Below are 15,129 nucleotides of genomic sequence, written 5' to 3' on the forward strand. Positions count from 1 at the left end.
AGCTCTGCAGGTTTGTTTTAAGGAATTGCACAGGGTTTTGGATGCACCACCTAGGGTGAACCAGTAGGTGGAGACTCAGCAAAGAGCCTGCACTGTGGTCCACAGGCCCTCGTCATCACTTGGGGAGTCCCTCCTGCTGGGGAGGAGTCTTTTGTATTTAAACCCCAAGTGACTAAGTGAGATCCACCCACATTAGAGAGCACTTTCTGCCTTACTCGGTCATCAATTTAATGTTAGCTTCATCTTTCACAGAGACATCCAGAATGATGCTTGACCAAATCTAGGCTCCTTGGTTCAGCCAAGCTGACATGTGGAATTGACTGGCGGGTCCCCACCGTGCTTCCGGACCGGGGTCCGGTGCGGAGAGCCATTCGCCCCGGGAAACGGGGTGCGGCCGGAAAGGGGGCCGCCCTCTCGCCCGTGTGGAACCTGGCGCTAAACCGTTCGTAGACGACCTGCTTCTGGGTAGCAGAGCAGCTCCCTCCGTGGGATCTGTTGAAAGTCAGCCCTACCTTTGGCCTGGCCGGTGCCGGAAGGACCAACACGGTGATGTGGAATTGAGGGACCGTCAAAGGCCTTGGACCTTCCTGAGGCTGTAACAGCTAAGGAGCCCTAGAATAATCACTGTCCTCGGGTAGAAATTTCCAGAAAATAGCCACGAAAGTAGAAGGAGCGGGAGCAGGGTAGAGGTGTGTGAGTGTGATCAAAACGTGTTACGGACATGTATGAAATTATGATTAAAATGCATTGTTATGTGTAATCAACATATGCTGATAAAAATTCAAGAAGAGATGACCCTGAGGATCAAGTTTCAACATGGGCCTTGGTGGGAACAGGTTGCCCACATCAGGCCACATGTGTGCCCAGTTTGCAGCCTCCTTCAGCCAGGAGGAGCCATCACCAAGTTATAGATTTGCCAATCTTAGTTCTTTGAAGTATTTGCCAATAAATTACACTATCATTGTCTGCTTTTGGACAGGCAGAGTAAAACTCTGGGGGGTGGTAACTGATTGAGTGACTTCGGCATCAACTAAGAAATCTTAATGATGAAATTATCACCCCAGATCTCCAGTCCATTCCTGGGGGTGCCACTGGCTATTTTCTCAATTCAGTTTCAAAAGAAAATTGTCAGTCTTATGAATGGAGATTTTATTTCCTTGGGGAAGAGTTTAACTCTTGCTATGCACTACTGGTTTATTTCCACTGGTGGAGAGCTGGTTTGAATTCCTTACTATTTTTCTTTTTACCGAATTTAACAACGGGTTTATCCTCCTGTGGTGAAGGAGCACTTAGCTCCTCTTTTCTCCACACAAACTTAATTTTCTTTCTCCAAATACTCCTTGCTCTTAAGTGTCTTCTTGAGGAAGTGGTTCTGAAAACCACACTTGTGCGGTCATTTAGCGCACTACAAAGAAAACCCACCGGGTTCCACAGCCCTCCAGGGGCCGTGCCATACCTTTTTGGCCACAGATTTAATCAATTACAGGTTGAATGCTAAGAAAAGTTTTAATCGTGCACATGCACTAGATAACATTTCAGAGACAAATGTCAGTCCATCAGTAGTATTATCAAAATATGTAGCAGGGGAATATGTTATTAAAGGATAGAAAAAAATGATACACAATGCCCATGAATCTGCCTTCTTATGACTATTTGCAGGGATCCACAAATGTGAAACTTGTTTGTTTTTATGAGACAGAATCATCTTCATTAATAGCCCAGGTTGGCCTGGAACTCACTATGTAGCCGGGATGAGCTCGAAGCCCTAATCCACTGCCTGCAGCTTCCAAGTGCTGGGATACAGGTGTGCACCATGCCTGGCCACTCGCATAAGCATTTACGGGTAGACTGGATACTTTTTTCCTTTCAATGAATCCCTTTGGAGCCGTGAGGTGAAACATATGCTGATGTCTGAAGTACTTGGGCAGTGGCCTGCTTTCCTCGGGCTTTTCTTCTCGTGTTCAAGACGGCTAAAAGCGCATTTCCAGTGCCCGCTTGTATGGTATGCCTGCAGGGCGGAGGACAGGTCCTGTCGCTGGTTGATTGTTGCACCACACGGCGGCTTCGCATCCCAGGCCGGGTTCATCCTGGCATCCTGCAGACCCTTCAGCAGCCTGTAGTAGCTTGAATGTCCTCAAGGTTTCCCATGGGTGGGATGAAAACCGTACTTGTCTCCCAGTGAAATACAGTACAGGCTTTGCCTAACACATTTGCAGGAGAAGCGCTAAACCCCAGGCTTGCTGGGTCAGTGCGCCTCAAGCTGTGTCCCAAGCAGAGGACCATTCCGTAACCCATGAAGCACCAGGGTTAACATCCCAGTCAGGTGCCTGCTTCCCACAGAAGTTGCCAGAAAAGTCCCCAGAGTGCCAGGGTGTTAAGCAAAGTTCAAGGTGGCAGGCCCCTGAGAATTTCTCAGGTTCTTCAGAGAAGTGTTCAATGTCAATGTCACCCTGTGCCATAGGGACAAAGCCCTTCCATCCCATAATCAAAACCCCGACAGAAGGCAGCTGCACTGGACCAGCCAGGGCACCATGCCCAGGGACATGGAAAAAAAAGAGCCCCCTAGAGAACCTTGGAGGACCAGGGCTTGGCAAAGGGATGGGAGTGCCCGCCTCCTCCCTGCTCTCACCCTTCAACCTGCCGCCTGCCACAGGCTCCAGTCAGAGGACGACAGCCAGAGCGTTCAGACCCATCAGATAAAGTGGCTGGACGTCTCTTCAGATTCCAGAACACTCGGGAATGATAACTGTGCCAACAGCGGCTCCGTGACCGATGATCTGGGTGACAGGTTGCAGTTAAAAACGTCGTCTATTGAACCTAGAAACACAGTAAATACGGCGTTCATTATCACATCACTACAGAAAGAGAGTGCCTTTAAAGCTCATCCAAAACAGCCATTTCAGCAATTAATAGAGAATCCTGGCTTCCACAGGGACACTCAAAAAGCTAAATAGAAATGTGCTGATTTTTGCTTATCAGTGCTATTTCTGTTGGCTGGGTGTGATGGCATGTGCCTTCAATCCCGGCACTCAGGAGGCAGAGGCTGGTGGATCTCTGTGAGTTCATGGCCAGCCTGGTCTACAGAGTGAGTTTCAGGCTAGCCAGGGCTACATAGTGAGACTCCATCACAAAGGGAAAAAAAATGTTAATTTGACACCATTGCTATGACTGCTACTTGCTTTCCTGTGGGCTGGAGATCCGAGGTGAACAGCAGGCATGGGGGGAACAGATGCTTAGACAGAGGTCAGGGGTCAGGTTCCGGCTGTTGGTTGGTTTATTCATCTAGCAGGGATTCCCTCATGCCGGGCAAGTGCTCTATTACTGTGTTACATTCCCAGCTAGAGGGCAGCCTCTGGTGTGGGCAGAACAGATTGGCGGCCTTGCTGGGCCGCCAGTCAGTCCGAGAGCCCGGTGCCAGGCTCGGCAACGTGCCGGCACAGCAGGTGTGCCATAGCTGTGCCAACTCCCAGGGACCATCCTCTCCAGGGCTCAGGAGCTGAGGAGGCCCTAGACCTGGCTCAGGGGAAACTTTCTGGGAAGGGTGACACTCTCATACCACACGGGCCCTAGTGGAAACCCTAAGCAGGAAACAGGACAGGGGGAGAGTCAGGAATGCTGTCCAGGATGCTGGGGATGGTGGTGAGACGTCGGACCAGGCCAATGCGGCACAGCCAGAGCCAGGGGAAGACCACCCCCAAAGCTTTGGGTTGTGATGTAAGGCAGAGAGATAAAGCTAAGACAGCGCAAGGTGGGGTGAGGGCAGGGTGGGGAGTGAAACAGAAACGGAGGGGAGAAACAGAGATCGAGAGAAAGAAAAACAAGAGAAAGAGGAGGGGGGTGGCAATGAGGGAGGCCGAGCGCAGGAGGGAGGGGGAGAGAGAAGAGAGAGAGAGAGAGAGAGAATTTCCAGGATAAAAGCCCCTGAGTAAGGACTCTCGCTGCACACAAAGGAAGAAAGAACTGCCATTAAATACTATTAATCTAGCCCGCTGACATCTGCGCTGCGGAGCGCTGGGGGCCCTGGGCCGGAGGTTGCTGCGCCCGGCCACCAGAGCCCTGATTCTGGAAGTGCTCTGGGGCCCAGACTCACCATCCCTCAGAGAGCAGCTCACAGAGGAAGAAGCCATCTGCCTGAGCCACGTGCCTTTCTAAACCAAAGCCCACCATATGTCTTGTTAGGGTGTTACACGAAACCTTCCCAGGAGTTATTCTTGTCGTGTCTGAGAACCGCTCCGAACACACACACCGTGAAGACAGAGACCACAGCCACGGAGACATGCAAGCTGGCTGACGGCTCTCTTATCCGGAGCACACACAGATGAAATGGGGGAGGAGGCACTCTCCGGAGACAGTCTAACCCTGCGTGCCGAAGGGAGCCTACATATTTAAATTAATATTTGTTTATTTAAATTAGCATTCTGCCTTTGCTGTATCATATAACTGGTATATCAGAAAACGCACAGTATCTCTCTTCCTTTTTCTTTTCTCCTCTTTTCTTTTTGTCTGAAACAGGATTCCCCCGCCCCTCCCCCCATGTTGCCTAGGCTAGCCCCAAACTCCTGGACTCAAGTCCTCCCCCTGCCTCCTCCTCACAATCAGCTGGAATACAGGTGCACACCACTGTGCCCCCTTTGCTCTTTTAGGCTAACAAACACCTCATTCCTCCCTCCCCAAGTTGCAGGTATCCGTTGTTTTTGTTTTTGGACTCACTATGTAGCCTCTGCTGATCTGGAACTTGCTGTATAGACCCGCTGGCATTGAACTCAGAGACCCACCTGCCTCTACCTCCCGAGTGCTGGGACTAGAGGCGTGTGCCAGGGTGTCGTTGTTCTCTTCGGTCTAGAGACATTTCAGTGAGTGGCCACTTGGCTCACACTTCTACTCTCCACCTTTTGAGCCAGCCACCCTTCCCACACCCTGAAAGTGCGCCACGTACCTCTAGATGTGACACTAAACTTCCGGTCAGAGAAACTACTCCTTCGGATGAGAGGTTCGCTCATTTTTTCCAGAAATAACTTGATTGTTTCTTTCTTTTCTGGGTTCATGCTTGTCAAGTTCAGAACCTTCCCGTGCACTTTTACGGTGGAATTGCTGAGCCCAAACCAGTAAAGGAAATCAAAGAGGGCGTCTGCCTTGAACTCATAGGCGAAGCTCAAATTCTCTCCATTTAGCACTGTAGTTCCTGGAGGGAAAAAATTCTTCACCACTTCCTGGAAATCAAACTGAAAGAGAGAAAAAAAATTCAATGACACGGAGCATGAAACCATCGTGGACATTATAGAATCAACCGCAACCCGAATGGCCGCAGCCTTGCCCACCGAGAGGGCGGTCCATCAGGAGGGAAACCGTCCCTTTGTGAGGAGGTAGCCCTCCTGCTGAAAGCCCAGCTCACCTGAAGTCTGTAGCTTTCTCCAATCACCGAGGAAATGGCCATGTCCATCCCCTGCTCTATCTGTCTTCTTATCTTGGGGTGCCTTGTGTTCACAAGAAACGCATAGGTCCTTTCTAGAAGTCAAGCAAGCAGCAGTCAAAGTGTCTGTGCGACAAGAACGTGCTTCTTCTGATCCGCAAAGGCATGCCCGGAGCCGCTTTGGAAGATTTCATACAGCTACTTTCTTTCCCGCCTGCTTCCCCAGATGTCCTGCGAGATTTCTAACCATGTTCCCCAAAACCTTGTTTGAAAGGTGCTCTGGGCTACTGTGAAAGCAGGTCTGGGAATCACCTTGGAAGTCAAAAGCTCCTTGCATAAGAACTTCCCCCTCCACAGCATGTCTCCAGTGTGGAAAAGGTTCTTATTGCAATTTTTTTTTACATTCGTTTATTGATTGTGTTTGTGTGTGCACTCAAAGGTATGCACACAGAAGTCAGAGCAGAGCATGCTCCAGCAGGTTCTACATCGTGGTTTCCAGGATGGTTTTTAGGCTCTGTAAGCCTGTAAACCAGTAGTTCTCAACCTGTGGGTCAAAACCCCCTCAGGGGTCATGTATCAGATATTCTGCATATCGAATAGTTACATCATGATTCATAACAGTAGCAAAATTATAGTTATGAAGTAGCAACCGTAGGTCCATGGTTGGGGGTCACCACAACATACGGAATTGTATTAAAGGGTTGCAGCGTGCTGAAGGTTGAGATCCTCTGCTTATACTCTCTCTATGGCTCCAGGCTGCAGTTCCAATCACCAAGGCACTGGAGGTGGCGTCTGCCCCGAGTCTTCCCCAACACACACAATAGAGACAAAGAGAAGACTGTTTCCTCATTTTTTAAAAATTGGAATCTTATTAACTGCTAATCTCTTTTCCAGTCCCAGGAACCAAGCCCAAATTACTTTATCAAGCGAGGCAAGACAGGCGTGCCAGTCCCTGTTTAAATGAGCGGACCAGCTATTATGTGATTTTGAGAATATTCTACTGCCTTTGAGATATCTCAGTGGCAAACCCTGTGGGCCAAAGGCATGGGTTTACATTTTTTTTTTTTTTTTGGTTTTTCGAGACAGGGTTTCTCTGTGCAGCTTTGCGCCTTTCCTGGAACTCGCTTTGGAGACCAGGCTGGTTTTGAACTCACAGAGATCTGCCTGCCTCTGCCTCCTGAGTGCTGGGATTAAAGGCGTGCGCCACCACTGCCCGGCTGGGTTTACGTTTTTAAGGAATGCATTTGTTGAAGATGTATTTATTCTACTTTTGTGTGTGATGTTTGGCCTGCGTGTCTATGTGTGTACCACTTGCATGCCTGGTGTCCTCAGAGGCCAATCGAGGCTGTCATGTGCCTATAACTGGAGTTATAGCTGGCTGGAACTCCACCTGGGTGTTCGGGATTGAACCCAGGGCCTCTGGAAGAGCAGCCAGTGCTCCTAACTGCTGAGCCATCTCTCCAGCCCTGAATGCATTTTATACCACGTTTACTCATTTTTAGTTTTCCTACCCATGTTTTCCCTTCTTCTGAATTTTTAAAAGGAATTTTAGATAGAAACCACCTTATAGGCTACTTAAGATGAGCAAGAGATAAAATAAGGTGAGCAGGTTAGTTGCAACCTGGAATTGAATTTCATGCAAATCAACCAAGACCTTTGAAAGGCTCATTAAACACCCAGGTCGAGCCTATTCCACAGCGGGGCAGGTTGCACACTACACATTTACAGATCTGTCAATCTGCATGTTTACTATGACAGGCTTCTAGAAGACAGCAGTGCTTGTCTCGAGGACATGGTAACTCCCAATTTGCATAAAATGTAATCTAGAATAGCAGTAGGGCTGACATGTTCCCTTAGTTACAGTCATCATGGTGTAAAATAAGCCATCTTTTCTTTTTTATATTATATAACTGTTTTTGCATGCTAGCTTTTCTCACAGTCGGCTAGCTGTTGGGGTCCCGTACCTCCTCCTGTAGATGTTATCATGCAGTTATGCCCTATCTATGAATCTCTTATAGATTCCTTCTTGTGCCACTCTTGGAACTTTGATTAAAATGCTAAACTAAGAGTTCTAATTCTTTCTATAGATCCCCCTGGGGGAACAAGTCGGGGGGTTCACTTGTATATCTGTCAGTTACAAGCCTGGAGACTTGGCCATCTTGCTGCACATCGCCAAGCCAGAGCACACGTGGTACTAGGATGTGGCCGGTCGCTGCTGGCTGTGCTCTGGCCTCTCCTGCAAACAGAACATTCTGACTTTGAGTTGAGAATGAAGAACGGAGAGTGCTCCGATAACTAACTGAGAGAGGAGGCTGGAGGGGTCTGTCTGAAACGAGCCCATCACCAGTTATTACCCTGAGCCCACTCTAGGAATGCTATATAGGCCAGGTGGTGCACGCCTTTCATCTCAGCACTTGGGAAGTGGAGGTAGGTGGATCTCTGAGTTCAAGGTCAGCCTGGTCTACAGAGTGAGTTCCAGGACAGCCAGAGTTACACAGAGAAGCTCTCTCTCGAAAAAAACAAAAACAAACAAGTAAATAAAGAATAGTACTTAGACTCAAGTTCTAGAATTTTCCTCTTATTACAGAGTGTTATGCTGGCGAGTCTCCAGCATTATCACTGAGCAGAAGGAGAGAAGAATAATGGAGAAATGTTCATATTGGAATTTGAGTTACATGGTTGTTACCAGTTAACCTGAAAACCATAAAGAGAGTGTCTAAACATGCAACTCTAACACCTAGAAACACAAAACTTAAAGCGTCTACAACTACCTTCAAAACAAAAAAAGGATTACTCTGCATCCTACCACAGTAGAACTTTATACCTCTAGCCTAGAAAATTTATTAACTATGGGGACAGAGAGATGAGTCGGGAGCTAAAGCATGAACTGCTTTTGCACAGAACCTGGATTCAGTTTCCAGGACACACATCAGGTGCATGACGACCGCCTGTAACTCCAGTTCGGGGGAATCCAATGCCCGTGTGCTGTGGGATATTCTGTATGGCAAATGTGTTGCTCTGATTGGTTAGAAAATAAAACACTGATTGGCCCGTGGCTAGGCAGGAAGTATAGGCGGGACTAACAGAGAGGAGAAAAGAAAGAACAGGAAGGCAGAAGGAGTCACTGCCAGCCGCCACCAGGACAAGCAGCATGTGAAGATGCCGGTAAGCCACGAGCCACGTGACAAGGTATAGATTTATAGAAATGGGTTAGTTTAAGATATAAGAACAGTATAGCAAGAAGCCTGCCATGGTCATACAGTTTGTAAGCAATATAAGTCTCGGTGTTTACTTGGTTGGGTCTGAGTGGCTGTGAGATTGGCAGGTGACAGAGATTTGTCCTGACATGGGCCAGGCAGGAAAACTCTAGCTACACCCTTGCCTGGTCCCTGAAGATACTGGACTCATGTGCCTATACCACACTGGACAAACACATAATTTAAAATAAAATTTAAGGGCTGGGGAGATGGCTCGGAAGTTAAGAGCATTGGTTGATTTACAGAGGACCTACATTTTATTCACCACACCCACATGGCAGCTCACAACCATCTGTAACTCCAGTTCCAGGAGATCCAATGCCCTCTCTGGCCTCTAAGGGTATATCAGGAATGTAAGTGATACATAAATATATGTGAAGACCAAACACCCATCTACATAAAATAAATTGAAAAAATAAGAATCTTAAATCTTTTCAAAAGAGGAATTATTAACTATTCCTATTTTTATGTTCAAAAACTTCCCCATTTGGATGACAGGTCCCCTAGGTTGTTGGTCAGCTAGTGACGATAAAGCATGCCTCAGACACAATGTGTGATACGTGAGAGATTCACCACTCCAAACGTTCCTACAACCCCAGAAGGCCCAGAATGCCAGATCAGTTCCCGTCTAGAAAGGAAGTCACACCTCCGAAGGTTCCGGGTCAGGTCACTTCCTGCCTGAACAGGAAGTGATAAGTCAAAGACGGGTTTCCATCACCAGAAGTTCACGGAGCCAGAATGTGCAGTGCTCCCCATGGCTGCACAGAGCAGTTTGCTTGCTGCTACCCTCGGCATAGCTGACATCTACCCTCCCTTCTTCCGGCCTCTTTCCTCCCTTAGCCCGCCTCCCAGCAAGGTAGAACCAAATGAAGATGACTGATATATGTACCTTTTGAGATGTCCTTCTTGGTCTGCACATTTATAAAGAATAGCATGGGCTTGCTCAGTATCGTTTCCCTGTAGTCTTTATAATCGGAGTAGGTGGTCAGTTCCACATATCTATGGAAAAAGCAGAAATAACTGCCGATGTAACATCCACTCCCATGTGAGGAGCAGGATGTGCTGACTGGACACGTGCCTACCTCAGCCATGCCGTTGAGGGATGTTTTCTAAAATGTGTCCTAATAGAGGTCACCACCTTTTATACACAAAAGGAAATCACCTTCGGGTCACTGCTGAGTGGCTGAGGGTTCTGTGGTCATTGGAGTGGCTTGGTATCGATGTGTTGCTTTCAGAGAAGCCAGATGAGACCAATGTCATACATCGTGTGGGCAAAGAGTTCATCTGAAGCTGCCGGAGTCCTAAGTCCCAGTCAATAATGAACACAGCCCCCTCCCCGTATCTCTGTCTCTCTCTCCCTCTCCCATGCTCTCCCTCTCTCTCTGTTCCCCTCCCTCTCTGTGTCTCCCCTCTCCCTCTCCCTCTCCCCCTCCCTCTCCCCCTCCCTCTCCCCCTCCCTCTCCCCCTCCCTCTCTCCTCTCTCTCTCTCTCTCTCTCTCTCTCTCTCTCTCTCTCTCTCTCTCTCTCTCTCTCTCTCTCTCTCCTCTACTCCTGCTTCTCTTACGGCCAGGTCCACTCTGCCAGCCATGTTTCATCTACTACTTTCTGTCCCTGCTCTGGACCCTTCTAGATGCCTCTGGCTATTCTCTCTCTCATTTCTACAATAAAAACTTTCCCCTTAACTATACACACAAAACAAAACAAAAGAATAAAACTGAAGAAGTAGAATTCACTGAGTCTTCTCCAGCGGATTCATCCTGCCTAATAGGTCTGGAACTTTCTACCTCCTCCCCCACCTCCCCCCTCTAATCCCAAGATTAGCACACCTTCCTGCGTGGATCATACCATTAATCATTTTTCTTACAAACTATTACTAATTCACATTTCCTCCACTGTCGGCTCATGTAATTACAAAAATCAAACTGTTAATGGATTTCTGCCCATATCCTCATTAAATTTTGTTATTTTCCTCTAGAAAGGTCTCCCGGAGTCCTGACTCAGCCTGTGAGTTAACTTTCCCTCACTACCCTCCAATTTTTCCAAACAGCCTTTCTATGGCTCTGTGTGGGTAACAAAAAGATCCAAATGCAAACTGGCTTATTTGGGAGGTGTGGTAGTCTGAATGAGAATGGCCACAAAGAATCATACACTTGCATGTTTGAGAACTAGGAACTGTGTGGTCTTGTTGGAAGAGGTGTGTCACTGGGGACAGGTTTCAAAAGCCAATGTCAGGCCCAGTCTCTCCTCTCTGCCTACAACCCTCACATCAGGATGTAAAGCTCCCAGCTACTGCCCCAATGCCGTGCCTGTCTGCTTCCCACCATGAGGGACTAACCCTCTGAAACTGTAAGCAAGCCTCAACTGAATACTTTCTTTCACGAGAGTTGCCTTGGTCATGGTGTCTCTTCACAGCACAGCAGTAACTGGGAGAGGGGATGGTTCCTTTCCTAGCTGTCCCCAGCTCAGAGTCTGCATGGGTGCCGGCAGGCTGAATGGCAGCCAGCAGGTGAATGATGCCTCAGCCATGGTCCTCCTTAAGCTTGGGTTGGCTCTGCGTTGATCCAGCTGAAGCATCTGCCTGGAGTGAACGGGCCAGCTGAGCCCACATCAGGGGCTGCCTGTTGCTACCCTGGACAGACTCTGCCGTCCAGCTGTGATCAGACAATCACTCCAGGTGTTTCCTGTCTGAAAGGCAGTCAGTCCTTCAGGGCTTGCCCGGAACGCCACAGCCTTGGGAAGCAGCTCGCTGCCACAAGGGGCGCGGCCACCCAGTACTCCTGAGTCCCTCCCATGCTTACGTCTTACAACTCCCACAGACAGGATGCAGGCTGGGTCAGAAGTGCAGGGGAGGGTGCCCGCCTGGAGGCAGAGAAGGGCAGCTTTGGCTTGCTTGTCTCCTGGCTTGATTTCCCAGAAATATTGAATTATCAGACTGGAGTCGAGAGAGCGATTAAACCTCGAACTGTTTCCTGCTTTCTGCTTGGCTGTGTGTGTTTAGCGTTCTCACCACCTTTCCCAAGGTAATTCCTTGGCCTCTGTCTGCAGTCCCCTGGCTGCGCTCTGCAGGAAGGAAGCACCTGGTGCTCGTGTACAATGGAGCCCCAAGGGAGCAGTTTCACACAACGACAGTGTAGCACGTCCTGCTCCCTATAACTCCAACTGACTCTGACCGGAGACATCGTTGGATTCTGCTATCAGCAGGTTGTCTTCCAACGAACCCAACAAAGATTAAAAACATCAAGTCAGAAGTGATCCTTAGCTGGAAGAACAAGGGGGCCCCTCGGAATTCTGTGGAAGGCCGTCTGCAGCGCCGTAGGGCTCAGAGAGCCATGGTTGGATGCAGAGAAGAGGATCTAGGAAGTCTCATATTGAGTCTGTGTCTAAACTACACACGATCACATTCTGTATAGTGTGAGCTGAATGAAACAACTGGACAGTAAAAGCAGGGGCAGCAGACTTGACCTGCCTTTGGTGATCCAGAGGCCGCTTAAAGGGCCACTCATCCTAGGTGTGGGCAAACACTGCATAACGGAGAATTTTGACAGCACAATTTATAGAAAAGAGATGCATTCCCTATATCTAACCTGGCCACGAAGAAGAACCACGGGGATCCCTTCTTATCCATGCAGAAGGTGTTGGAACCATTGGATGGCACCACATCTGTACACAGGGCTGCCATCTGTAATACCTAGACAGTGGAGCTAAAAAGCTGGAAGTCTAGATGATTGCAGATGGGTAGCATGCACAGCCTGGAGATCGGGACAAAGGGATAAGCCACATGCTGGGATGGGAAGGAATGGAACAAAAGATTGCGTCATGCAATTCACAATGGTACACAATTTAAAATGTACCATTTATTGATTTTTGAGGCTTTCAGTTTAGTATTTTTTTGACCTGCGTTAACCACAAGTAACTTAAGTGAAAGGATGCTACTCTGCCTCATTAATTCCTCCATTCCCAGTTCCCAGTTACGGTCTCTTTGTCTAGCGTGTCAAAATTCCAATGAAATAAGTAAATGTGGGTGTTTATTTAAATATAAAAATCATTACAAAAAAAAGATCAGAGGGTCTCATCATTCAGTTCCATAGGTGTTTCAGTATCTGTCTGGCATTTAGTTATTGCTTTTAATTCAAGATGTCTTACTAGATGGCATTAGGGACTGGTTATTCCATGTTTAATCACGAACACTTCTGAATTACTAATGCAAATGTCACCTCTGTGCACTGAATATTATATTTGCTAAAGTTATCATAGGGGATGGTAAAATGTAAACAACTTTAAGATAACAGGTCCTTTTAACTATCATTTCTTCCTTTTACACGGTCCCCAAATTACTTTTAGACCATCACTTTCTGAGCCTGACCTCAGGGCAAAGACCAGAGAGCAGGACAATGTCAGAGAAAGCCATGTTTCAAACTAAGAGGTAATTCGTGTCCAGGCTCAGTGATGTGTGAACTCCACTCCGGAAACAAGCCTCACTGTGACCCCGAGCCATAGCTAACCTTGACCCTGAGCCATAGCTCTCTGTGACCCACTGTGAGGTGGGCCTGCTAACACGATGAGAAAGAAAATATCACTGCCACCAGGAGCCACGAGGTGCATCTGAGAGCCAGGTCAAACACATTGTGTCAACGGGCACTGGCAGAGGCAGGAGTCCTTCTTGCCCAGGGTGTGGTCCCTGGACCCATAGCATCAGCATGGCTGAGACCGCATCCAAGTGCAGAACTGGAGCCTCTGCCCAGCTTCATCCAACCAGAATCTGTGTTTTATCAAGAACCCCAGGAAGCCTGCATGGTAAGTGGCCAACCATTTGAGAAACACCAATGGAAAAGGACACCGCACCACCCAGACTTAAAAGCTGGCCCATCATTGGCACACAGAGACCTCAAGGGAAAGCCAGGGTAAGTACAGGGGAGAGACTGCTCTGTCCAGCCAAACACACACACATAGGCAGCGAGCAAGAGGGCTGCTGTGGCTGGTGGGAAGGCTGGGGTGGGTGGCTGGGTGTCAGCAGGCAGGCGGACATCCAACAATGGCCAGGTGTGCTGGGACTAGGAAGCAGACGGTGTGGCTTAAAACCAGAGCGAGGCTCTGGGGGAACCAAGCCAGGAAAGGATTCGGTGTGGCTGAAGCCTTAGAGTGCCTGGGCTGAGATCGCTGAGGCTATTTAACTTTTCTGAAACTCATTTTCATCATCATCAGCCAAATAGGCGAGCTTCCCATGAGAGGGTGACCAGATCAAATACAGTCCCAAGGAGGCTTCTGGGGGGCCCCATGTGAGGCTTAGCAATAACACAAAAACTAACAGCTGACGAGGGCTATTATGTGCCAGTATTTATTTCTTCAGGACTTCATCAAATCTAATTCTAATAACTGAGATGCTTATTTTTAATAGGTTTTATTTTTAATTATGTGTATACATGCTTCTGTGGATGGGTTTGGGCGTGTGAGTGCAGTGCTCACAGAGGCCAGAAGGGGGCACCAGATACTCCAGAGCAGGAGTTAGAGGCCATTGTGAGCCATCTGCGAAGGGTGCTGGGAATGAAACGCCTGTCTTCACTAAGCCATCTCTCCATCCCCATTTTATTTTAACACTTAATTTTTATTTTATAAGGTGGTCATTATTCTCATCTAACAGCCAAGGAAGCTTATTTAAAAAAAAAAAAGTAAGAAAATGTCCCCAGGGTCCCTCCACAGATGCAGGGCAGAACTTGCCACTCAGGCTCACATACCCCTCCTCTAGGCTGGATCTCACGCTGCTCACAGTTCAGTGTGCAGATGAGTGTGTCCTGAAGAAGGGTGCTGCACACGTCAGTTTCTACATCTGAGACAGGAGGTCGCAGGACAGGGCCCGAGCTGGCCGAGTAGAGACCCGCCCCGCAAGCTGACACAGAGAGCTGTGGCCCCACCAGGGCTGGCAGCCGGCTGCCACTCCTCCCTGTGGGATGGAGGTGAGGTTTGGACAGCACACCCCTACTCATCTCTACCCACGATTCCAAGCATTTTCCCCCACAGGGCGCCCTGACCGAGGGTGCTTGTCTCCCAGCCGCTCGGCTGTAGATAGGGGCAGATTCCATATTTTCTTCCGTAAACACCTCTACCCTTCGTTCCTTTACAGTCGATGTGAACAGCTGATGGAAGCCCAGTTATTTATTTGGGGGCCTCTGGAAGTGCGAGAAGCTGCCATGGCCATTGGAAGGCAGAACCGCTTCTCGTTGGGGACGGTTTCCTGAAAACACAGGCATAGTCTGACAGCGCTGCATAGAAACCGTGTTTCACCTGATTCCAGCATCTTCCACGGGTTCATTCCTTATTTTCCCATCATAAAAAAACAAGCAACAGCAATAGCGTCCACTTTGTAAGATTTCACAAGAAAACCACTGTGAAATACTTCGCACCCTTCTGGAGACTCAAGTCAACATTAGCGGCCACCCTTCTTTTATCGATTTAGATTGCCCAGCA

At 48.4% G+C, this 15,129-nt stretch overlaps 1 protein-coding gene across 1 annotated transcript in view; it reads right to left on the minus strand.

Annotated features, from left to right (window-relative positions):
- Positions 1 to 1,487: 1,487 nt before the first annotated feature.
- Medag (mesenteric estrogen dependent adipogenesis) overlaps positions 1,488 to 15,129 on the minus strand; it is a 20,304-nt gene continuing 6,662 nt past the window's right edge. The window contains exons 2-5 of the mRNA XM_006979608.4: positions 9,557 to 9,666; positions 5,393 to 5,505; positions 4,937 to 5,222; positions 1,488 to 2,817 (exon numbers count right to left, since the gene is read on the minus strand). Of these exons, the coding sequence (XP_006979670.2) occupies positions 2,693 to 2,817; positions 4,937 to 5,222; positions 5,393 to 5,505; positions 9,557 to 9,666 (634 nt within the window). The 3' untranslated portion in view covers positions 1,488 to 2,692. The remainder of the gene's footprint in view (positions 2,818 to 4,936; positions 5,223 to 5,392; positions 5,506 to 9,556; positions 9,667 to 15,129) is intronic.

The sequence above is a fragment of the Peromyscus maniculatus genome, chromosome 23, assembly GCF_049852395.1.
Source record: "Peromyscus maniculatus bairdii isolate BWxNUB_F1_BW_parent chromosome 23, HU_Pman_BW_mat_3.1, whole genome shotgun sequence".
NCBI classification, from domain to species: domain Eukaryota; kingdom Metazoa; phylum Chordata; class Mammalia; order Rodentia; family Cricetidae; genus Peromyscus; species Peromyscus maniculatus.